The sequence below is a fragment of the Lissotriton vulgaris genome, chromosome 2_1 (genome assembly GCF_964263255.1).
Source record: "Lissotriton vulgaris chromosome 2_1, aLisVul1.2, whole genome shotgun sequence".
Taxonomy (NCBI): Eukaryota; Metazoa; Chordata; class Amphibia; order Caudata; family Salamandridae; genus Lissotriton; species Lissotriton vulgaris.
The window spans coordinates 31,042,430-31,065,751 of record NC_141687.1 but is presented as its reverse complement, the minus strand read 5'-3'; the positions used below and the strand labels follow the sequence as shown (position 1 = coordinate 31,065,751).

The following is a 23,322-nucleotide window of genomic DNA, read 5'->3' as shown; positions in this document are numbered from 1 at the left end:
GCTGCTTGTATGGTATGTGCACGTCTGGTTGCATGTGAGGGTGAGTGGGTGTGTACGTGGGCTGCTTGTATGGTATATGCACCTCGGGTTGCATGTGAGTATATTGTGGGTCATTGGAGGCTCTGGTTGCATTACCTGTGGACTCTGTGGTGGACTCTCTGTAGGAACTATTGGGAACCATACTGGGAGGGGCTTTATTTCACTGTGCTGTGTTAAGTCATGTTAGTATTTTTTGTAGCACTGTGGGCCTGCTTTTGAGGTAGGTGGGCAGTTTACTCACTCACAAACATGGCGATATATATATTCGGTACAATTCCAACCACTTCCAGAAGAGCCCCTGGCGAAGAAGGAAACTCAGGCCTTTGCAGCAAAGTTTTTCAGGCTAGAAATACTTTATTTGTCACCCCTCACGACAACGCGTTTCGGGCATATATATATATTATGTATGTCCAAGGATAACTCCCACCACTTCTAGCCCGCAGCGCGGGCGGCGAAGAAGGAGTCTCGGACCCCACAGCTCTGGTAAAGAAGATCTTTATTTATTTTATTTATTTATTTAGCAATTTGTATAGCGCCTGGTGACCCGAGGGCATCCCCGCGCTGTTAATATTGAGTCCTGCTGAGGGGGAGAGAGGTGGAGGGTTTATTTAGGGAACAGAAGGGTTTTAAGTTTTTTCCTGAATGTCAGGTGGTTGGGTTCCAGTCTGAGGGAGCGTGGGAGAGAATTCCAACCGGTGGATGCTTTGACAGAGAAGCGTCGGCCTCCAGTGCGTGTTCTTTTGAATTTAGGGATGTTGGCCAGGTGCTCGTTCTCCGACCGTAGGGCCCTTGGTGCAATGTAGGGGGTGACCAGACCCCTAAGGATCGCAGGTCCCGATCCGTTGATTAGTTTATGGGCCGTGCACATGGCCTTAAACTCCACCCTTTGGCGGACTGGCAGCCAGTGCAGCGCCTTGATGGCGGGTTTGGCGGATACTCTAGGAGGTACGCTCATGATTAGGCGGGCTGCAGCGTTCTGGGTTCTTTGCAGTCTCGCTAAGGTGGCTTCCGGCGCACCTAGGTAGACCAAGTTGCTGTAGTCTAGCCGTGACAATATGAGGCCCTGTACTATTAGTTTCCTGGACACGGGCGGTAGGAGGGGGAGAATTTTGCGAACAGTTCGCAGAAGCCCAAGACAGGTTCCGGCGGTTTTAGCCGCTTGGGTCTTCATTGAGAGAGCGGGTTCTAGCCAGACTCCGAGGGTCTTGATTTCGTGTTTCGGGGTGGGGATTTCCCCGAACACGTCTGGCCAGATTGCCGGGGGGATGGTCGCCCATTGTTTGCCCATGAGCATCACCTCGGTTTTGGAACCGTTGAGTTTTAATGACGATTCACACATCCACCCGTGAATTTCGGTGAGACAGTTTGGTAATTTGTCTGGGTGGTCGTCAAGTTGGGAGAGGGAGACGACCAATTGTGTGTCGTCAGCGTAGCTCACGATTTTTATCCCGTATGGCGTTACCACATCTTCCAAGGGGGCCATGTACACATTAAAAAGTGTGGGGCTCAGGGAGGAGCCCTGAGGAACCCCGCTGGTGAGTGGGAGTGTGGCCGAGTGGAATTCGCCATCCCAAACCTGGAACGTGCGTTCAGTGAGAAAGGACTCTATCCATTTGAGTGCCATCCCGGTGAGCCCTGCTGCAGCCAGTCGGTGAAGAAGGACACGGTGATTGACCGTGTCAAAGGCGGCACTCAGATCCAGGAGGATCACTGCCACTGATCCCCCTGAGTCTAGAATGCGCCTTGCTTCCTCGATGACGGCAAGCAGGGCGGTGTCTGTGCCGTGTCCCGGACGGAACCCAGTTTGGGATTGCCGCAGGATGTTATTAGTCTCGAGAAATCTGGAGAGTTGACTGTTCACCAGTTTCTCGGTGATCTTGCTAATCCCTGGAAGGAGTGATATGGGCCGGTAGTTTGCCATATCAGTAGGGTCGAGCTGAGGTTTTTTAAGAAGTGCCTTCACCACTGCCTTTTTCCAGCTGTGGGGGACTGATCCTTGAGCAAGTGAGCAGTTGATAAGCTCCGTGATTGTAGGGGTGATAGCGGGGGCCACGTTTTTGAGGAATCTCAGAGGTGCAGGGTCTAAAGGAGATCCACTTTTTATTTTATTCAATGTCGTTTCCACCTCGTTGGGCGTTATCGGCTTGAATGTCTCGAGTTGGGGACGTAATCCCGTCTCATCGGGGGGCTGAATAGTGTTTCTGCGGGAAGGGGAGCTGGGGGGAGGGAGGGATGTGAGGATGCGGGCAATTTTGTTGTTGAAGTATGAGGCTAGGTCATTACTTCTATCTACCTGAGGGGTGGTGGGCGAGGAAGCGATGGGAACTTTCAGAAGCTCCTTCACAATGAGATAAGATTCCCTAGAGGAATTGGATGATTCCTTTATCCGGGTGTCATAGTGAGAGGCTTTGGAGAGCTTGATTGCGGTTTTATAGGTTTTGACTGAGGAGTGGTATGTCTCTTTGCTGGCGTTGTGCCAGTCTTTTCTCCAAAGCCGTTCAGCTCTTTTACAGTTTTTGCGGAGCTGGCGGAGTTCTGGGGTGTACCACGGAGCAGAGCCGATGTTGTTGGTCTTATCTTCGCGCATTCTGAGTGGGAGCACAGAGTCAAGGGAGGTCGTGATCCAATTTCTGAAGTTGCTATCGGCGTTGTCCTTTATTGCTGGTACAGCCTGCAAACGACGCGTTTCGGGCTATTACAGCCCTTGATCACATTCAGCTTGAATACTGCGCCATTGCTCTTTTTTATATGCATAAAGTGAACACCCACTATTGCTTGTTGCGGTCACATGGTCACAGACAGAAACAAAAGACTTCTTATTCCTGAATACAGCAAATATCCGAATCGGAACATTAAAGCATGTATTGACAATATAAAAACAGTGCATTTAAACTGAATATATATATATATCAATGAAAGAAAGATTGTCATTATTGTTGTATTAATAGAAAATTCATTTTAAGCCGGATAAATCCGCTAGAGAAGAAAAAGATCTAATATTTTTTAAGCAGCTCTTGTCTTTCTAGGCTGCATCATTTACGAGGAGCTTGTTTCCTTCCCAGTGTAAGAATTGGCTTCTGTAGTTTGGTTTGCCCTGTTCCCATCATGCACTGGGACAGGAACAGACTAATTGGCATACAGCCAGGTTCTGAAGCTGGGATGGTGCAGTGAGCTAAAAAACGGTGTTGGATCTAGCCCTGATCTCTTGACTGGGTAAGAGCTTTCTGCTTAATTCAGAGACTCTGTCCCTCACCACCCCTTGTTGTAAATATCATTTACGATGCAGCCCTGCTTCAGGATATATGTATATATAAATATATATATATGACCACCTCCCACGTGATTGCAGTAATGGCGTTTTGTTTGTGTATTCATTAAGTTGTGTCATGGTGGCTGCCTTACAACTGTCGAAGGCGTCCCGCCGAAACGCGTTTTGTGTTTCATTTCTTGTGCTTAATAAATCCAACCCGGATTTGCTGTGTACTTTTTCGGAGCTTTTTCTTATATATATATATACTACTATTATAAAGCAAGAACTTTGAACCTTTGAGGCGGGTAAACTCGGGAACCACAGCGCCAATCCACACACCCGATACATCATTGTAATCGCCACGGTGTGCAGATGGACATAGGCTATATAAACTATAAAAATATGCATTATTTAAAAAATGTACCTTAAAAAAAAGTAGTCCCTTCGAAGTAGCGCCGGCCGCGACCTGCGTGTTGACATCAGGAATGCGGGGAGGAGCTGCGTCCAGGAGCGCAAAGAGGAGCGGCGGATTTGGCGTGGGGGAGGAGCGGTGACCAGCGGCGGACAGGCGGTGAGGACCAGCGGACTGGCGGTAGGAGCGGTGACGAGCGGCAAGGAGCGGTGGAGCGGTGAACTGAGGAGCGCGGGGGAGGAGAGGCGGCTGAGGTAAGGCTCCGGGGGACCCACGGACAATGTCGGGGCAGGCGGGGGTCGGGGCTGGCGGGGTACGGGACGGACGAAGGCCCGGGCTGCTGGACAATGTCGGGGCGGGCGGGGTTCCGGGCTGCTGGACAATGTCGGAGCGGGCGGGGGTCGGGGAAGCCTGATTGCTCCCGGACAAGGTCGGGACGGGCTGCTAATATATATATATATATATATATATATATATATATATATATATATATATATATATCCACAAAACCTCTTCACACAAGGAAAAGAGCGGAGGCCAAAGGGGAATTCGTTGGAGGTGCTTAATTCCAGATATACAATGGTGAGTGGCGGCAAATGCATTTTGGCGTTCTAAGAGCCTTCCTCAGTGCCCTGCACCCACTCGAGTCATGTAGAAATGTTCATCAGTCCTGCTCCGCCTTAAAGTGTAATCTGGCGTCTCTGAGCTCCTCCCCTAAAGTCGTAGGCTCACCTGTTGGATATCAGGATCCATTAACCGGACTCCAACTCCCAGGGTGCATCATGTTTATGCACCTGGGTCGGTGGTGTGGGGGGCAACATGGGGTGCTGCCACATCCAGAGAAAATATGCAGGTCCCGATAATTAGACTCCCTTCTTTGCACACACGGTCCAAGGCTCCCCCTCGGGTCCCCTCGGGCTGACACGGCCGTCTGGTGTAGACTGAGATTATGCAGGGACAGCCCTGCGCTGCATAGCGTCCAGTCAGAGGTAAAATACCTCCTGCCGCATATCTCTCCCACAACCAGTCGGCGGACACCAGACTCTTGATACCTCAAGCCAAAAACAGCTGCAAGCAGCTCGATGCCAGAATTAGTCCGGGTCTCTTGAAGTGTCAGGGCCATCCGTTCTGCGCTCCTGGCAATGCGCAGCAAATATCCACAAAACCTCTTCACACAAGGAAAAGAGCGGAGGCCAAAGGGGAATTCGTTGGAGGTGCTTAATTCCAGATATACAATGGTGAGTGGCGGCAAATGCATTTCGGCGTTCTAAGAGCCTTCCTCAGTGCCCTGCACCCACTCGAGTCATGTAGAAATGTTCATCAGTCCTGCTCCGCCTTAAAGTGTAATCTGGCGTCTCTGAGCTCCTCCCCTAAAGTCGTATATATAGATATATAGCAGGGAGGTGCTACACTCACGAGTCATGCTGATGTTGGGCGCTGACGAAGGCACACGCCGAAATGCATTCGCCGCCATCAACAATGTACTTTGGTGAATAAAGGCTTCCCATTCTGGCCTCCTCTGGGCGTCCGCTTCTTCTTCTGTTGGAGCAATATGGACATTTAACAGTGCGGTTGCCAGTCACGCACTTTGGACAGTCCCTGCCACGCTTTGGGTCCGGACACAACTGGTCTGCTTCGCAGCACTTCTTGAATATTTCAGTAATGAAATGGTCCGTTCCCGCCACCCGCACGGAAAGAAAAGGAGCAGTGGAGGTATCTTACCTCTCTCGTGGGCTCTCTGCATCCGCAGTCTAGCCCCTGCACTATGGATTTCTGCTTCGGGAGGCTGTGGCAGTCTGAGGGCACTCGAGGGGAGCCTGATTGAGCCAGGGACATTTGGACATGAATTCTCTCCCTGCTTCACGAGTACCCTGCGGCATTTGTTTTACATTACTCCCCATAAGACTCTACTCACCGTCCTGGGTTGCTGGTGAACCATGGCACTCTGGGAGTTGTAGTCCGGAGAATCAAGAACGGACTGCACCTGATGAGTTGTGCTCACACGGGGGAGGGACGAATTTGTACTCACCATACTTATGGAAGCAGGGAGGTGCTACACACACGAGTCATGCTGATGTTGGGCGCTGACGAAGGCACACGCCGAAATGCATTCGCCGCCATCAACAATGTACTTTGATGAATAAAGGCTTCCCATTCTGGTCTCCTCTGGGCGTCCGCTTCTTCTTCTGTTGGAGCAATATGGATATATATATATATATATATATATATATATATATATATATATATATATATATATATATATATATATATATATATTGACTGAAAAAAACATAGGTTTCACACCAGTTATAGTTAGCTGAACATTTTACTCACACAAAACTATTGAAATTCCCACGTTATAGTTAGTTGGACTCACTATAACTCACGCGCCCGCAATCCACTGCTGATGATGTCACATATTACATAATTCATGACATGGTCAGTGACATCACTGATGACATCACTGATGACCTCTCAAACGACATCACTGATGACATCGCTGATGACATCTCAAATGACATCACTGATGACATCACTGATGACATCATCCAGTGTCTGTGTGTTTCTGTAAAGTTCAAATATGTTTCACATATTGAAGAATGAGTGGATGTATAAGTGTCTGGATGAAGGATTTAGAAGGTGCATGACTGACTGTATGAGTGAGTGATTAAATGTGTCTTACTGAATGCATGTGTTAGTGACTAAACTGTCTGAATGTGTGCATCATTATGTCTGTTGGTGTGTAAGCTGCTGCATGTGTTGATCAGTAGCTATTTGAGTGGCTATATGAGTTATTGATTGGTTGCCTAAATATTTGTATGTGAGGCTGAGTGTGTGTGTGAGTGCCTGGGAGGTGTGTGACTCTGTGCATAGATGTGTGAGCAGTTGATTCACTTGGTGTATGGGTTAAAGAGTGCATGTGGAAACAGCTGTATGGGAGGTTGACTATGTGCATGAGTGTGTTGGTGAGTGAATGGGTATCTCAGTGCTACATGTCCAAATAAGTACATATGTAAAACATAGTGCTTGGGAGAGTTAGCATTTGTAAATGACTATACATGGGAGCCTGTGATTGCGCAAGTGGCTGTATGGATCAATGTGTACTTGTATCAGTGATTGTAAAAGAGAGTAAGTATGTGTTAGTATATGTTGAATAAGTAAGGTTTAGTGTGTATAACTGTGTAGATGAGGAAATGGGAGTGTGATTGATTCTTTGCATAACTGACTAGGTGTGTGAGTAACTCCGTGGATGAGTGTCAATGTGTGAGTGTCTGTATAGGTGTATGAGTGGAGAAGATAGTGTTCTATTGATGAGTGACTGTATGTATGAGTGATTGTATGGGTGAATGAGTGGATGTGTGTGTAGACCTCGAAATCAGTGAGTGCGTATGTAGTTACTGGTATTGGTGTGTCAATAATTTCAGGAATGGTAGTTTGTATTTATCACTGGGTGTATCAAAGGTTAGATTAGAGTGTGAGGAGGTGCATCGTTTTATCACATGGATGATGTCATCATTGATGTCATCAGTGATGTCACTGACCATTTCATGAATGATGTAATATTTATTTATTTATTTTTATTTATTTTATAGCACTTATAAGGCGCGCAGCTACCCACAAAGGGTTTCCCGGCGCCGGCAATAGCAAAGCACATGACACAACTAGAGAGAAAGCAATCAGCAGGCAATTATTTGTCGAACAACCAAGTTTTTACGCTTTTCCTGAATCTCATATGGTTTTCTTCCTTGCGTATATGGACGGGCAGTGTGTTCCAGAGAGTTGGACCCAGATATGAGAAGGATCTCCCGCCCATTCTAGCCCTTTTGTACCTAGGCACCGCGAGGTGCCTAGGTACAAAGGTATAGTGAGTCCAACTATCTATAACGTGGGAATTTCAATGGTTTTGTGTGAGTAAAATGTTCAGCTAACTATAACTGGTGTGAAACCTATGGTTTTTTCAGTGAATTTCAAAGGTTTTTTAAATGCTAATTCCTAACTATAACGAGTGTGAAACCTATGTTTTTTTCAGTAAATTTCAAAGGTTTTTTAAATGCTAATTCCTAACTATAACGATTGTGAAACCTATGGTTTTTTTCTGTGAATTTCTATGATTTTTTAAAAGCTAATTCCTAACTATAACATGTGTGAAACCTATGGTTTATTTCCGTGAATTACAATGTCTTTTTAAAAGCTAATTCCTAACTATAACGTGTGTGAAACCTATGGTTTTTTCAGTGAATTTGCAACTTTTTAAAAAAGCTAATTCGTAACTTTAACGAGTTTGAAAACTACAATTTTTAAGTGAAATATTGTTTTTTAATGATAGGTAATTATAATATCTAATAATTTTTTAATTTTTTTCTAATTATTTCCTAATTATATATTTGTTAAAAACTTATTTTTACATGTTTTTCATATATATGTCTTTTTTTATTATTTTTGCACCGGTGCGCTCACGGTACGCAGCAAGAGCGCCCTATTGCGATCGAAGAAAAGAAATTTAATTTTTGTATTGAAAGTAAATAATAATATATAAAAGTACTATTTATAATATTTAAGAACCGTATTTGGCTTTAAGCGCATGACCGAAAAACGAGCAAAAAGTCACTGCTACGCGCCGAGTAAGCACCCCTGGAAGCGCTCCAGGAAGTGCCCACGTAAGCGCCCCGAAAGCGCTCCGGGCGCGTAGCGATCGAAAAAAAATAAATTATTTTTATATTAAAAGTAAATAATAATATATAAAAGTACTATTTATAGTATTTAAGAACCGTATTTGAACTTTAAACACATTCCCGAAAAACGAGCAAAACGTCACTGCTACTCGCCGCGTAAGTGCCCCCGGTAGCGCTCCAGGAAGCGCCCACTTACGTGCCACGTAAGCGCCCCGGAAGCGCTCCGGGGCGCGTAGCGTAAGCGCGCCAAGCCATGTGACCTTAAAATAACACTTTTCATTGGTTCAGAATATTTTTTTTTTCCAAATATTGAGAACCCTACCCATTTCTCTCACTTTTGCTTTGTACTTGGAGAGAGCAAGAGGTGTTCTGTGCATTATCTGCTTCTCAAAGTTTTCTGATCTACAGCAATGGCTGAAAGAGAGTCAACCAGCGGTGATTCTAATAGTTTTTTGCCTGAGGAACCTCCTCACCACAAAACAAAGGACCACTTCATTTGGAAATTTCTTGACATCGCTGAAGGAAAAAAAAAGGTTAATGCTGCTAAGGTAACCTGCAAGATATGTGGCACTACACGACCCAGAGGCAATCCTAATAGGAAATATAGATTTGGAAATGCCACCTTAATTAGGCATGTCCAGAGAACACACCCAAATAACTTTGCCAGGGAGAGTGTCAGAGACCTGGCAGAGAATGCACGAAGAGATGGCGGCAGCACCTCCACTGGTGGAGCAACAGCTTCGGGAACACCACATGGAAGATGGCATCTGGGAACGCACCCAGCGCTTACCCCGCGAAAATTTTAAATAAAAAAAGTACTTTTTTTTGCCCTTTAGGGTCCTTCTAGGCCCCCATCAGAAAACCTATGGGGTCAGGAGGTGTCTACACTGCCCCCTTTTAATTATATCCCCCTTTCTTTTTTCACCTCTTGTGTCTCGATTCTACCGAGACACAATATGGCGGACTCTCCGGACTGTTTAGAATGTTGACAGACACCCGATAGCCAATCAGCTTTCCGCTCGCGCACTCCCGTAGCGCGCCGGGTGCGCTCCCCGGTACGCATACCGGTAAGCGCTCGAAGCACGCATATAGATATATATGTGTTTTTTAACCGCATCGCTGCGGCGGCTTTTCCCGCTGTGCGCGGCAAATTCGAAATTACCGCGTTACGTGACGAGCTGGCCTTGTCATCCGCGCAGGACAGGTAAGCGCGATGACGAGCCCAGCTCGTCAATAGCCTCGAAGGGGTTAAGTTAATTTACGAAAAAAAACACTGGAGCAATTTTCAGCAAATATTGCAAAGGCACATCTGCGTACCAGTCCCTACAATTTTGCCAAGTTTGGCGTAATTCCATTCAGCGGTTCGGGCTGTAGACTTGTCAGACCGTCCTATGGAAATTAACATGGGGAAAACACGTTTTGGGACCCCCCCTTTTTTCTCAGCTCTCACTTCACGAATCCCAAAATTTTGGAAAATTACACGCAAATTCCTCAACCGGCACCAGAGTTATTCCCAATAGAATGTTGCGGATTTCCTATAGTAGCCAATCCTAACTATAACTACCTACTGGCAACCGCCAGTAGGTAGGTAAAATATATATATATTCATTTCTTTCAGACTGGTAGGTCTCTGTCCAACCATTTAATATTAATCTCCACTTGAAGTAAGTTGTGCCACATTACAGTGCTTTGAAGAGGGTAAATTATTTATTAATATTCTCATTATTCTCATATATATATATTAAGTAGGACAGGATGTCTGTCACACTTGAGATTTACCATGCCATACTCTACATCAGACTCTATGTGCCTGCTTGTGGCAGCTTCAAGGCACTGCTGAGGAACAGAAGAGGAGACAAAGAGGTCACAAGAGAGAGAGGGACGAAGAGGACTTGGCATGATGTTTACGTTTTTGGATTTTGAATAGCGCACCATGCTATCATTTACCCTCTTCAAAGCACTGTAATGTGGCACAACTTACTTCAAGTGGAGATTAATATTAAATGGTTGGCCAGAGACCTACCAGTCTGAAAGAAATGAATCCAGAGGAAACAATGTGAAACAATGAACTTCTAATTCCCCTAAAGAGAGAGGTTTTTAACCTGACTCAAATGAGACAGCAATGCCTAAGGGCCTCTTGGAGGTTCTCTGGAAAGGAGGGAGTTTTTCCAAACTTAAGGTGTCAGTAAAGTGCTTATCTTGTACTTGCACCTTTTTATTTTGTTAGTGTGTTCTTGGTTGTAGGCGTGTGTGCTTGTGGTGGTGGTGGAGATATGCTTAATGGCCTGACCGTGATGCAACACTGCTGGGCATTGACCAAACATAGTCCTTTCAGGTAAGTACAGTTCAGAAGCTAAACATAACTTTTCTTAACCCGGTAAAACCCGGTGCCCCCTTTCATGTGAGGGCACTGTGCTTGGATTACCAGCAGACACCTTCTGTCCAGACCGTGAGGCCACTCCCTTCATAGGAGAACGTCCAGTTTGCAGCCTTGTACCTTCTGCCCAGTCTCTTCGGCATTATGTCCCCTGTCCCATTTGTTAGATCTCATTATTAGACCCTGCATACATTATTCTCATAAGATGAGTTAAATAAGCATTTGCTGCTGGAGATAAGTGCGTGCCCTAACATGCCAGATACCATAGAGCCCAACAAAGCCTGATTTCTTTCCACTCAATAGTTTTTCATTTTTAGCAACTAACACCTTTTGATCTTACAAAACATTATATATTATATACTTAAGTTTTGGGGGTTTCAGGCAGCTATCCTCATCCATTGGTCTGTTCAGCTGTTCCGCCCAACTCTGCATAGTGCATGAGGCAAGAGTTTCGCCCACTGCAGACACTGGCTCTCGTCACTGGGAGGGACAGCATTTTGCTTGTGCCCAATGTGCACATTCACTGTAAAGATAATCCTCTTCAATGGAACAATTTGTGTTGTTCAATACAATATGTTTTACACTTACAAAACTTGTTTTAAGACACGGTCCGCGTTACGTGCACCCACAGGTAGTCTCCGGTAGCAGCACACTCATCCACTCACTCACTTATCCCTCCAGTCATACACTCATTTCTACATTCACCCAATCTCTCTTCTACACACCCACCACCACATCGGGGAGGGGCTTTGTGTACTTTGGGGCAGGGAATTAGGGCTCTAGTTTTGTTACTCCACTGGCTCCATGGCCAACAGACTACTGTTGTGAAGCAGGCAGCCAGGGTCACACCATCGGCACATCATGGCTTCACAGTTGCTGAACCCCAAGGAGAAGCTTTGTCGTTGTTTCCAAAGGATCTCACCTCAAACAAACAGTGGGCAGCTTGGTAACTGTCCCTAGGGCAGCTGTGCGATCACTGTGAATTGGTTATTTAAAACTCCCATCTCTTCTTCTCTTTCTTGTCATAGATCCTGGCACAGTCCACAGGGCTCCAGCTCACTTCTCACGGCAGCCATTGGGCGGATGGACTGAAGACCCTCAGTCTTCTACGGCAAGACACCCAGAGACTGTGCCAGAGGAGGGATCCGAGGACGAGCTGCCTCCTCGCGTCCATAAGGTATGTGTCCGGCCTTTGCTCAATGCCACACCTATCAAAAGATTATCATAATGATATGATAGGAGACCAACTAGTCAATGTCAGCCGAGCCAGAGATTGGTCTGGAATTTGCCTTTCAGCGCCTGTAATGAATGTGCTTTTCGCTTAAATAACACACCCTAACCCAACACTCCCAAAAGACAAGGCAAGACCCAGCACTTTGTTAAGGCAAGGTAAGAAAACAAACCCAAATGTAGGTTAAGTAACACACATGTTTATTAATCCAACATTTTAATAAGGCAGGCCGAATATATCAGTCGTGGCAGTCTCAAAAAAACTGTTGATTAATTCAATGTTCAGAAAGGTAAGCCAAATATATCAGTAAATGCAGATTCCCAAATATCAAATGAATGATTAAATGAACAATTGAAATAGCAGACACAAATGAACAATTAAAATAGAATGCACTATATATATACACAAGTAGCAAAGAGTAAAAAATATATACAAGAGAGAGAGTGGTTAGGAACATCTCACCGATTAATTTTGCTTCATCCTTGCCAGCTCAAGCTGGGAAAGTCCGTCAACAGCCCAGGATGGACTTTCAATCAGGATTCAAGTTCTGTCACCATTCCACAGCAATACGTCTATTCTGTGGTGAACTTCCCACCCGGCCCCTACAGGTTCCCAGCTTAAATATCAGTACTAAACGTAGGACGAAGCTTCTAGAAAACCTCGCCCCATTCTCATTCGAAAAAACCGAGCTGGATGTACCAGTCTGCGTCAAGGCCAGGACGGAGGCCAAGCTCCCGTATATTGACTTCGAGGCAGACTTGCACATTCCACAGACACTTCCACAACATATGCCAGTTCACTCTGGTCAGTGAGGTGCGAAAAACAAGTGAGGAGCAGAAAGACCTTGACTATGAATCGCAAGCACTACTGTGTAGCGTAGTTCCTATTTTCCCAATAGGCCCTGCGCATTGGAATAACATAAACAGTAGTATCGACGTAGAAGTGCGTATCTTCCAGGCCTCTACTGACTATGCTAAACTTAATTGGGTTTGTTACCAACTAGCTCAGAGGAAACTTTCTTGACTGAAATAGGAAGTGATCAGCTTCCCTGGCACAGACAAGAAGGGATTCAGTTTTCCAACAACCGTGCAACATGACAACTTTGCTCCTCAGATCAAGAGTCAATCCCTAGGGTCGTGTGAAACAATAGACAGTTATTTTACTCAGTCAGGTTAGTGCAGATTACTTTCACAATATGTAGAGAATAGAGAGACGGGCGTTTGTCAATAAAGGGTTAACATTTATTGAACAGTCTTTCTTCTCGTACAAGAGAAATGAATTGCCACAATTTCAAGACTTGTTATTATAAAAAGTACGTACAGTAAGATGAGTATTGCGAGATAATACTGTAAAAGCATTGATATGGTTTCTTAGCCATACAATGGTTTAAAAGTAATAAAACATATATACATTCATATATACATTAGGCTAAAATACTCAACTGGTGCTTCTAACTACGCCTACCCCAGTGTACCTGACCTAAGCCTAATACGTGGGAGGGGAGTAAGTAAGTAGCTTTAAGTTAAGTTTGTTTTGCCAAGGTTTGCTTCAAGAATTCTCACTAAGGGTTTAGTCAACACCATACCTCTGAATAGAATGATGGAGGTCTGGTATCTCCTTCAGGGAAACTCGGTATCCCAGTCACCCGCGAGGGTAGACCAGAAACGCTGGAGCTGGATTTCTCGGCAGGAGAAAGGCAGCGTCTCTCTTCAGCGAGTCGAGGAGGAGGAGGGGGGACAGCGTCCGCGGGCAGCTTGCATCTGCTGGGCTCTTGCAGGGGACGGCTGTTCAGCTCCTAAGTTCACCACACCATCGTTCGCGCTTTAGCAGCGATAATGGTATCAGCAGCTTGCATACAGCAGCTTCAGGCGACGGGCAACAGGACATTGCTTAAGGCAACGTTGGTAGTATTTATACCTGGAAGGTGCCATGTTTGACGTAAGTTTGCTGGACATAAGACGTCAATAAAGATGTCACTTAGGAAGTGATCGCTATCAGTTGCTCATTAGAGTTCTATTACTAATCAAAACACAGCAAGCGGGGATTTCCAGGTTTGCTGGGTTTTTATCTTGTTGAAGAACTCAGAGTGTTAATCGAGGAATCTCAGATAGTGACTTCTGCTATGTCATTGCACTAATTGGTTGCAAAGGAAGTGGCAGAGAAAACTATTCTGAAATGTGGCTCTGTTCGTGTGAGGCCAGAGATGAGTTTCTGAATATTGCACTTGAACGGTTATGCCAATATAGGGAATAAATGGATTTATAGCCGAAGAGGGGCATAAGGTCACAGTATCGATCAGGATCCTAGATAAGCACGCAACAACTGTGCACTCAGAAATAAGGCAAAGTCGGAAAGCAAGATGACATGAGGCCATGTCAAAGCCAATAGTCAAAGTCAGAAAACCAGATGACATGAGGCCATGTCAAAGCCAATAGTCAAAGTCAGAAAACCAGATGACATGAGGCCATGTCCACTCAACGTGGCAAGAGGCAGCGCACCATAGTACTCAAGCATCCGGGCGCGAAGCAGCCCTAGCCGAGACAGCTCTTCGTGCAACAAAGGATTTGCATCCATTTTGGAATAAACAAAATAGCAATAGCACGCAAGCAGCAAGAGCCAGTAGCAGGGGGAATCCACCAAACAGGCTGGAGAAAATAGAATGGAAGAAAGCTGGAATGACTCCGAAAATTTTCTGGAAGGAAGTCACTAAGCCACTGCTAACAACTTTAAAAAAGTGAGCCAGCCCTGAGGTGGAGGATGCATTGAAGATAGTGTGAATTAACTCACCGATGGGCAAGGGCAAATCAGTATTTAATAATGCATGCACCTCCGTGCGAGTGTTAACCACGTGAAGGACAAATGTTTCACGAGCAGATGTGAGGGCAACTTCTTTCTGGGACAATAGAGCTCTTATGCGACTCATGTTATTGAACTCTGCTTTCAAGGTCGGAATCTTAGGCCAGATGGAAACATCAGGTTTCTCATGCGGGGGTGGATACATTACATTCTTGCAACAAACTACACGTTCACTGACTGTAACGACATAAGCAATCCCTTTTATCAAACCACAACAATCCTCATTGTTTAGAAGTAAATAACTTCCATTTGCCAGTAATGTGAATGTGGGAATGATGGCAGGCACGGGGGCACCTTTCAAAATACAGGCTAAATAAGGCTTGTTTTGATTACAAGAGCCATGTAATTGGATATGTCGACACATTAAAGAATGATCCGGTATTTCAGTGCATTCTTCACCATTGAAATAAACTTCCTTCCCCTCCCTAAGGCATCTATATGTAAAAGGAAGCGACCAGGCTTCATGGAGATAAGAACTTCCAAGAGGCTCGTATCTACCGATAGCAAAGTACTTTACACAGTTTTTAAACTTGAATAAAGGAAACGGCAGAGTTATTAAACCGTGAATAAGCCACGTTGCAGTATTGGCTTCTGCCACAGAAAACGGTAAAGGCTCCAACCTCTTAATGTGTAACATGGAAAAAGAAGCATCTTTTATCGACAGTAAGAGTTGCTTGTCAGTCAAATTAAAAGTGGCAAACAAGGATGACGTATTCATGTAATGCCACAGCACTTTACCTGCTTTAAGGGTCTGCAATGTCCATGCAAACTGCATAATGGAACGCAACTGATTTTGAACGTGGTACAAAGCAGACACTTCATCTTGCACAATATGTGACACAATATTGTCTAACGTGTAAATGTGAGAAGAGAGTATGTTAATGCTGTTATCTACAACTGCTAGCACTTTTTCTAAATATGCTTGATCTATAGCTCTAAGGCGGGTAGCCGCCTCAATCTGGGAAACTTTCCAGAATTCGTTATAAACAACATATATCCATCTTTTAGATCTACCTTTAGCCGGGCCTTTAATAAAATCATTCACATCAACATCGTCAGTCAATTTAGATAAATGCAGTTTAACTGACGCCAAGGTAGAATGTCTGAACCAATTCTGACACAATTTGCCTACAGAGTAGGTAGTTACAGAATGGCCACTTTCAAAACGGGGCTCTACCCTGACCTGTGTAAAGCTGTGAGCTGAAACCCAGAAAATGATGCTGGCACAAATCAGCACTTCTGTGCCAGAGCAACCAGCCCTCTGGATCCAAACTAGATATGTTAAAGGAGGAATTCAATAACAGAGTTTGCAACTCTCTCAAGGAAAATTTAGTGGTATTACTCCAACCGGAATATTCCTCTAAATCAGGAAAAGACGGAGCATTTAATATTTTCGGAGTAGCCAATCCAAAGCATGTTGTCTGTGAAATAGTAGAATTCAAAAACAACATATGGTTCGGGATGAGGCATGCACGGTGCAAAGACTCAGTGCCTTGCACTTGCCAGCTTTTAGAACCCCAAACTGATATAAGGTCAATTGTATCCTTCCACAAATCGTAGCCCCCAACAGCCAACTGGTCTAGAAAGGACTTCGAATACAATAATTTAGTATTGGTAAGTCTAACTTTGGATGTGAATTTTTCACCCATTTTAAAATAAAAGGCTTTCGGATTAGATTGATTAAAATCTGTAAAATAAGTGAACCTTTTCAAAAAGGTAGCAGAACTGCCTTGTATAGGAGCTGGACAGTGTTCCCACTGGGTGTAATTTACAGTGAGTCTCCTCGTATTAGTTTTATGCAGGTAGTGATTGCCAAAATGTTGATAACAATACAAATCACCGTAATTAGCAGAGTCAAAGTACAAATCTTCAGCATCAAAGGCAGCATAATATTTCAAATCAGAAAACAATGATTCAACAGCCTGAACATCCCAATCATCAGAGCGTATATTTTGTTTAGCTACATCGTAGCGGTAGTTTGTGCTGGGCTGAGCTGCGGACACGCAAGGGAGTACCTGGAGCCACCTGGGTTGTCTTTGCCCCTCCCACATAGCCTATTTCACCGCTCACGGCCCCCGCTTCGCGAGAGCCTCTTGTAGCGGTAGTTTGTGCTGGGCTTGCCCAGAACGGGGTTCTTTTGTGGACAATACTGACGTGTGTCTCTTCCAGGAGACGTAGGCTCGAACTGTGCAACACTGGATTGGCTATGCCACGTTCGATGTGCCGGCTGTCTGGAAGGGGAAAGGGCGCCCTTCTGGGGGTTTAACTATTTGGGTCGGCACCCATCTCGGCTGTATTGCTAAATCAATAGATATAAACTCCAGAGATATCCAATGTGTAGTTCTCACTTGGCCCAATGCATCTAAACTTGCACTGATTAATGTCTACTCGCGTCCTGTGAGTTTAAGTAGTGAGTCTACCACCATTGAGGATCTAGCCCTCCTACTATTCCGACCGATACTCGTTTGCTGGTTGGCGGTGACTTCAACTGCCGCTTTGAATCCCTTAAAGGCTTAAACGTTGAAGCACTATCTGCAGAGGATGACCATTGGTCAATACCCCTGTCCCTAGTTCCACCACCCAAGGCATGGACGCCGATGGCTATCCAAATCACGGCACTTACTTTAAATAATTCTATAAGAGCGTGTAATGGCCGAACCCCTTCGGATATTCCAGCCAAATTTACTTACAATAAATTTGGACACATGTCCCTTATTGATTATATTCTAGTCGAAACAAGGCTGTGGCCACTAGTTAATGATTTCACTGTTTTCACTAGAACAGATAGTGACCATAATGAACTAATTTTAGAATTGGGTCTACCATACAACAGTAGTAAGGGCTCCCCGGCCTTCAGTGCCAATGATGACACTCTTACTCTTTCGAATGATAGGCACAGAGTCAAATGGCATAATTTAGTGGAACATCCGGAACAATTAGGGAAACTCTATAGTCTTATAATTCCCCTATTTACGGAGGTTGTGGCACTAATTAACCAACCACCATTACCTGAATATTTTATTAACTTGGAGTCTCTCCGCGAGGAGCTACTGAGAAACTTGGGTGAGTTTCTTAATCCCCGGGTCTCGGGGAGAGTAAAAAAGCCCCCCCCCCCAACCCCCCCACCATACCTGGTATAACTCAGCATGCAGGAAGGCCAAAACTGAGCTACTATAGGCTATTAAAGAGAACGATAGACCAGCAATTAAAACTACGAGGGCGTATTACAAACATTTGACCAACTGTGCCAAGATAGAGTGGGACCACGAGAAACGGTCCAACCTATCTCGGGCGCTCGCAACCAAAGACCCTCGTAAATTCTGGTCCATAATTAACAATGGGTGCAGCGAGCCAAAGGCGGCCATAGAATCGAACATAGCCCCAGAAGCCTGGGGAGGTCACTATCGGGCTCTATATTCCACGGAGGGACTTTGTGAGAGCACAGAGGACTCGCTCGTTCTTCCAACACTGTCCGCGGACACTGAAGTGATTGAGTTCACGGTGCCTGAAGTCTGCAATGCCATTTCTAAACTTGCCTCAGGGAAAGCCCCTGGGCTGGATAAACTGCCTGGGTATCTCTTTAAACAAGAGCCTAAAATCTGGGGTCCATATTTCCAGATATTGTTTAATGCGGTCATTAGTGGCATGTCGGTCCCTTATACTTGGTTGGGTGCAGAGATACTGCCCATATTTAAGAAGGGCTCTCCTGTGCTCCCTACCATCTACTGACTGATCAGTCTCATTGATGTCCCTCAAAATATCTTTGCAAGACTTATCCTGGACCGGTTGCAGGACTGGATCGAGGAGTCAGAAATTCTCAGTCCTTACCAGGCAGGGTTTAGAAAGAACACCTCCACCGTGGACCAAATCTTCCGCCTACAATTTCTGTACTGGAAAATGGTGAGATTAGAGGGTGGCAGCCTCTACATGGTGTTTGTCGACCTCCGTTCGGGTTTTGATCTTGTACCTCGGGGAAACTCTGGACTGTTCTTTTCGACCTTAGTGTCCCTACTCCCCTCCTGACCATTTTGATAAGGTTGCACAAGGCCAATTTTGGCCAAGTCAGATGAGGAAAAAATGGAATGCTCTCATCTAAATTCCCTGCCAGGGGGCTAAGGCAGGGATGGGCAGGGCTGCGTACTCGCGCCGACCCTGTTTTGCCTCTATGTCAACGGGGTAATTGGGCACCTTAACGGGATTCAGAATAATGACGCGCCAAAGCTGGCAGGTAATAGGGTCCCAGCGATTATGTTCGCCGATGACACCCTTCGGCTATTTAAATCCCAAATGGGTGTTCAGCGAATTTTGGATGGCTTCCAGGAGTTCTGCACTGCTAGAGGCTTGGAGATCAGCACATCAAAAACAAAATTCAAGATCTTTAATCCACCAAGAACCTCACGCCCAAACCCAAGCCTAGGGGGGACAACACTAGAAAGGGTAAACATATTTGACTACCTGGGGGTCACGCTAAATGAAAATTTGACCTGGGGACCCCAGCAGATCAAGTCACAACTCAAACTGGCCCAACTTGCAGGCGGCATCCTTAGGCTATCCAACAAGTCTACTATTAAACCTCTGGGACCACCACTGGAGGTTTATAAAACACAAGCCAGGGGTGCTAATATGTACGGGGTGAACTTTGGGGTTTCTGTAATGGGACAGAAATTAGTAAAACTGAGAACAAATTTTTAAGAGGACTTTTGGCCCTACCTCTCAGTTCCCCATTGCTTCCTTTGAGGCTAGATTTGGGAATTAGACCTATTGATGAAGAGCTAGCTCTAAAACCCCTGAGATTCTAGCGTAGGCTCTGGGTTACCCCAGAGCTGATACACTACAGAGAGGAATTCAAGGAAATCTTGACTGCTACAGGCTCAGGAAAGATTGCCTGGCTCGCCTATATAAAAAAAGAATGTATTAGGCTAGAGATCCCTGACTTATGGTTAGACCCAGAGGATGGTTGTAAACGACTGTCTCGCACTCAATTAACGCATATATTTTGTGCAGACAGACTTAATGCCGCACTATCCAATCCCCAAATTGGTTCAATCACTGCCTCCTTCCTGCAAGTTAAAGTTTCTTATCTATTTGAGCAGTTTCTTGACAATATATACCCTGTGTTACCCCAAAAACTTTATGTTCAGTGGAGGCATGGTGTGCTCCCGTTGCGAGCCCTTACTAGCATGTGGTTACCCTCTGCCCGAAAAACTGCCCAGCCTGCGCATGTGACAGTGAAAGTGAATTACGTGTGTTGTTTTTTTGCCCAGGGTATCGCAAGGCCAGGAAACACTGGCTTGTTCCACTATGTAAAAACTTAGCCCTTAAACAATGTATGCATGCATTCAGAATACTCAAAACACAAAACTGGCCCGTATGTGTTGTTTCAAAATTTTTGGCTGCCATGTCGCATAAGCGCAGATTCCTAATCGCTGGAACTTGTGCCGGGTTTGCCTAGGGGTAGATAATGACTTTTTATCTTGTTCTTAAATGCCAACATGACTTTTTTTTTTTAACTATTGCATGTTTTAACTTGTGTCGAGTTTTGTATGAAGTGACTCAACCTGACTGACGACTAATTTGCTGCTATTAATTTGACCAATGTTTACTGTCATCTATTTGCACTGCTCTTTGTGTACTACTGTTGCTTTCTTTTATGGCATTTTGCCGAAATAAAGATTGTTTGATTGATTAACTACATCTCCCATAGACACTCTAAGCACATTAGGGACATTTATAACCTCAGTGGGCCCATTAATTTCAAGTCGAACAGCATCCCATACAATCTCATCTGAGACAGGCCAAGCAGTAATGTTAACAAAGGCCAAGTCTCTCTTCAATCTGTGTGATGAGGAATGGGGAGCCAAAGTTCCATTGATATGTCGAATGCAAGTTCTCTCCTCGACATAGTGTCCATTGACAAGACGGAAAAAATAAAACACAAAACCAATTGACATTAAAAGGTAAATCGAAAAAAGCACCATTCAAATATAAGTCAAAGGGGGAATTAAAAAATGTTTTTTTAAACAGTCTTGCCAAAAAGCAATCCTCGAAGGCTTTTTTGATGTGTGGGAAACAGTGTCAAATGAAAATCTGGATTCTGTAGCTAAGCGAGTTTGCAAATCAGGCATCAATAAATCAGTAGGATAAGTATAGTCAATTTCATCATGTTGAGTACCAGGCAATATACTCAATAAAGGACTGAAAATTGCAGGCAACTCATGGGCAACAACAGGCACAGGATTGGTAACCGGGGCCGAAACAGAATTTCTCAAAATCGAAGAACATGAGATTGCCGGTGTCATACTAAGAAGAATCGGCCACTCTGTGTATCTTGCCATTGTCAATGGAGATATGCCTGTTTTCCTTATGACCTGGAAGTGGTGGTAAAATGACTGTTCTTGTGCCTTTCTCTCCAAGCACTGGAACCGGAGCTCGATAAGAGGTACCAAATTCCTTCTTGTTATCGATCTTCTCACGAACCAGTTCTCCAACTTGGGGTAGCCAGCCAACTACCGGGATTTGCAACGCATCATCCGACGTGGAGGGCAAATGTTCCTTTGCAAGACTGTCTCTTGACTTTTGTAGATCCTGTAAAACATTGCAATGTTCATCTACGTCAAAGGAGGCAGCTTGAGCCACCGAGTCTAGACTGTCAAGGTCCATAATATACATCTTGATACCAAAGAGCATTTCGTATGGGGTCCGCCTACCCTGAGACCTTCTGGGGAGATTATTAAGAGCACGCTGCACTCCATTGTGATGGGCCAGCCAGTTCCTGCCAGTGCCTATAACTCGACCCGTCAAAGATTGCTTTAAATCTCGGTTCATCTGTTCCACAACACTATTACCCTCAGGTCTGTATAGAGACGAAAACTTGGACCCCCAACGAAGTCATGGCATCCTTATACGCCTTAGAGGCGAAAGATGGACCCTGATCCGAATGGAAGGTACCACAGGCAAAATCCCTACAAAGATACACAAGTCTCTTATGATAGTCCTTGAATCAGCGCTGCGATGAGGCCAGACCCACACAAAGCGTGTGCATGAATCAACTGCTACTAAGATGTACTTATACGCAGTATCAGAAGAAAAGGGACCTCGGTGATCTAAATAAACACACCCAAGGGGTTAATTAGAAATGTACAACTGTGTCTGGGGCAGACGCACAGTAGTTGAAGGCTTAATCTGCTGGCAAATGTCACATTGAAGGACATAGTCACGCATCTGTTTGTACAGCCCCCGCCACCAGAAACGTTGTTGTAACTGAGCTACAGTAGCCGAAGCGCCCGCATGTGCAGACACAACACCTTCATAGGCTGCGGTAATCAGTGTAGGCCTACGGTCTGCATTGGAAAGTAACCTCTCACGAACGTCCGGAATTTTCATATAAGGAACTTTATCAGGACTTTAGTGGTATGAATACTTCGAAGTGAAACCTTTAGGATATTTACCTCCCTTCTCAGTTGCAGCAACAGCTGCTAAGATATCATCATCAATCTTACTTTTGGAACGTGTAACTGCTGCAACCAAATATGTCAATACCGCTGATTTTGCTGCCTCATCGGCAAGCGAATTGTCAGCAGCGTGGACTCCCACGCGCTGATGACAGAAAGTATGAATCACAAACACGAGGGGAAACTGCTCTTTAAGCTCAGCCACTCGGACCCAGATCACTTTATGTTTTATTGTGCTACCCTTGGAATCACGAACATCATTCTGAATCCAAAAGAACAGGTTTTCATTGTAAGACTGGACACAGTAGTAAGAATCACTCACAATAAGAGTTGTCACACCAGGATCAGCGTACTCCAATGCAAGCATCAGAGCACGAAGCTCTGCCAATTGTGCGGTGCAGTCCCTTAGAGTCTGCGTGTGCACGACCCTGGACTTGAACTCATCATTCACCATGGCACCTACCACAATAGCGCAAGTGGAAACGTATGCGTGCTTAGACCCATGGGCAACCTGCGCTGAACCATCAGTGTATATGATGCAATGGAAGTACTCCAAATGCCGCAAAGCCAAAGGGGCAGGATGAACAAATTCATACTGCAAAAACTCCTGCGACTGTAAGGAGGCCTCAAAAATAAACGTGACATCCGGAGACGTCAGTGATGCTTTAGAATTTGGCACACTGGCTTTCGTTAATGCCTCTAATGCAGGAAACAGGGTTACAACCAACATGCGTTTTCCCTGCGACAGCGCGCGTTCCTTTAGAATCGCCATTTGCACTGCTGTCAAAATATTTTCCACAGAGGAAAACCGCAATTCAGCCGAAGTGTACAAGTGTGACTTGTAAGCAATAGGAACTGTGTCTCCTTCGTTAAAAGTAAGGTACGTGAAAACCCACAGCCACAGGGATGATTCTTATCACCAGGTTGGTGTGGTTATCACGAGTCAGTAAGAACTTAGATTCTAGAAGATCAGCCTGCAAAGATTTCAAAATAGCTGAATGTTCTGGCAACCAGCAGGATTTGGTAAAAGTAG

The 23,322-nt window shown here is 45.0% G+C and overlaps 1 protein-coding gene across 11 annotated transcripts in view; it reads left to right on the top strand.

Moving 5' to 3' along the window:
* Positions 1-23,322, top strand: part of ATG9A (autophagy related 9A) — a 302,329-nt gene that overhangs the window by 246,829 nt on the left and 32,178 nt on the right. For all 11 annotated transcript variants that reach the window (XR_015308324.1, XR_015308321.1, XR_015308320.1 and 8 more), the window contains one exon: positions 11,780-11,928. Coding sequence is in view for 3 of the 11 variants with exons in the window: in XM_086954371.1 (XP_086810497.1) it covers positions 11,780-11,928 (149 nt within the window). In the remaining 8 variants the exon portion in view is untranslated. The remainder of the gene's footprint in view (positions 1-11,779; positions 11,929-23,322) is intronic.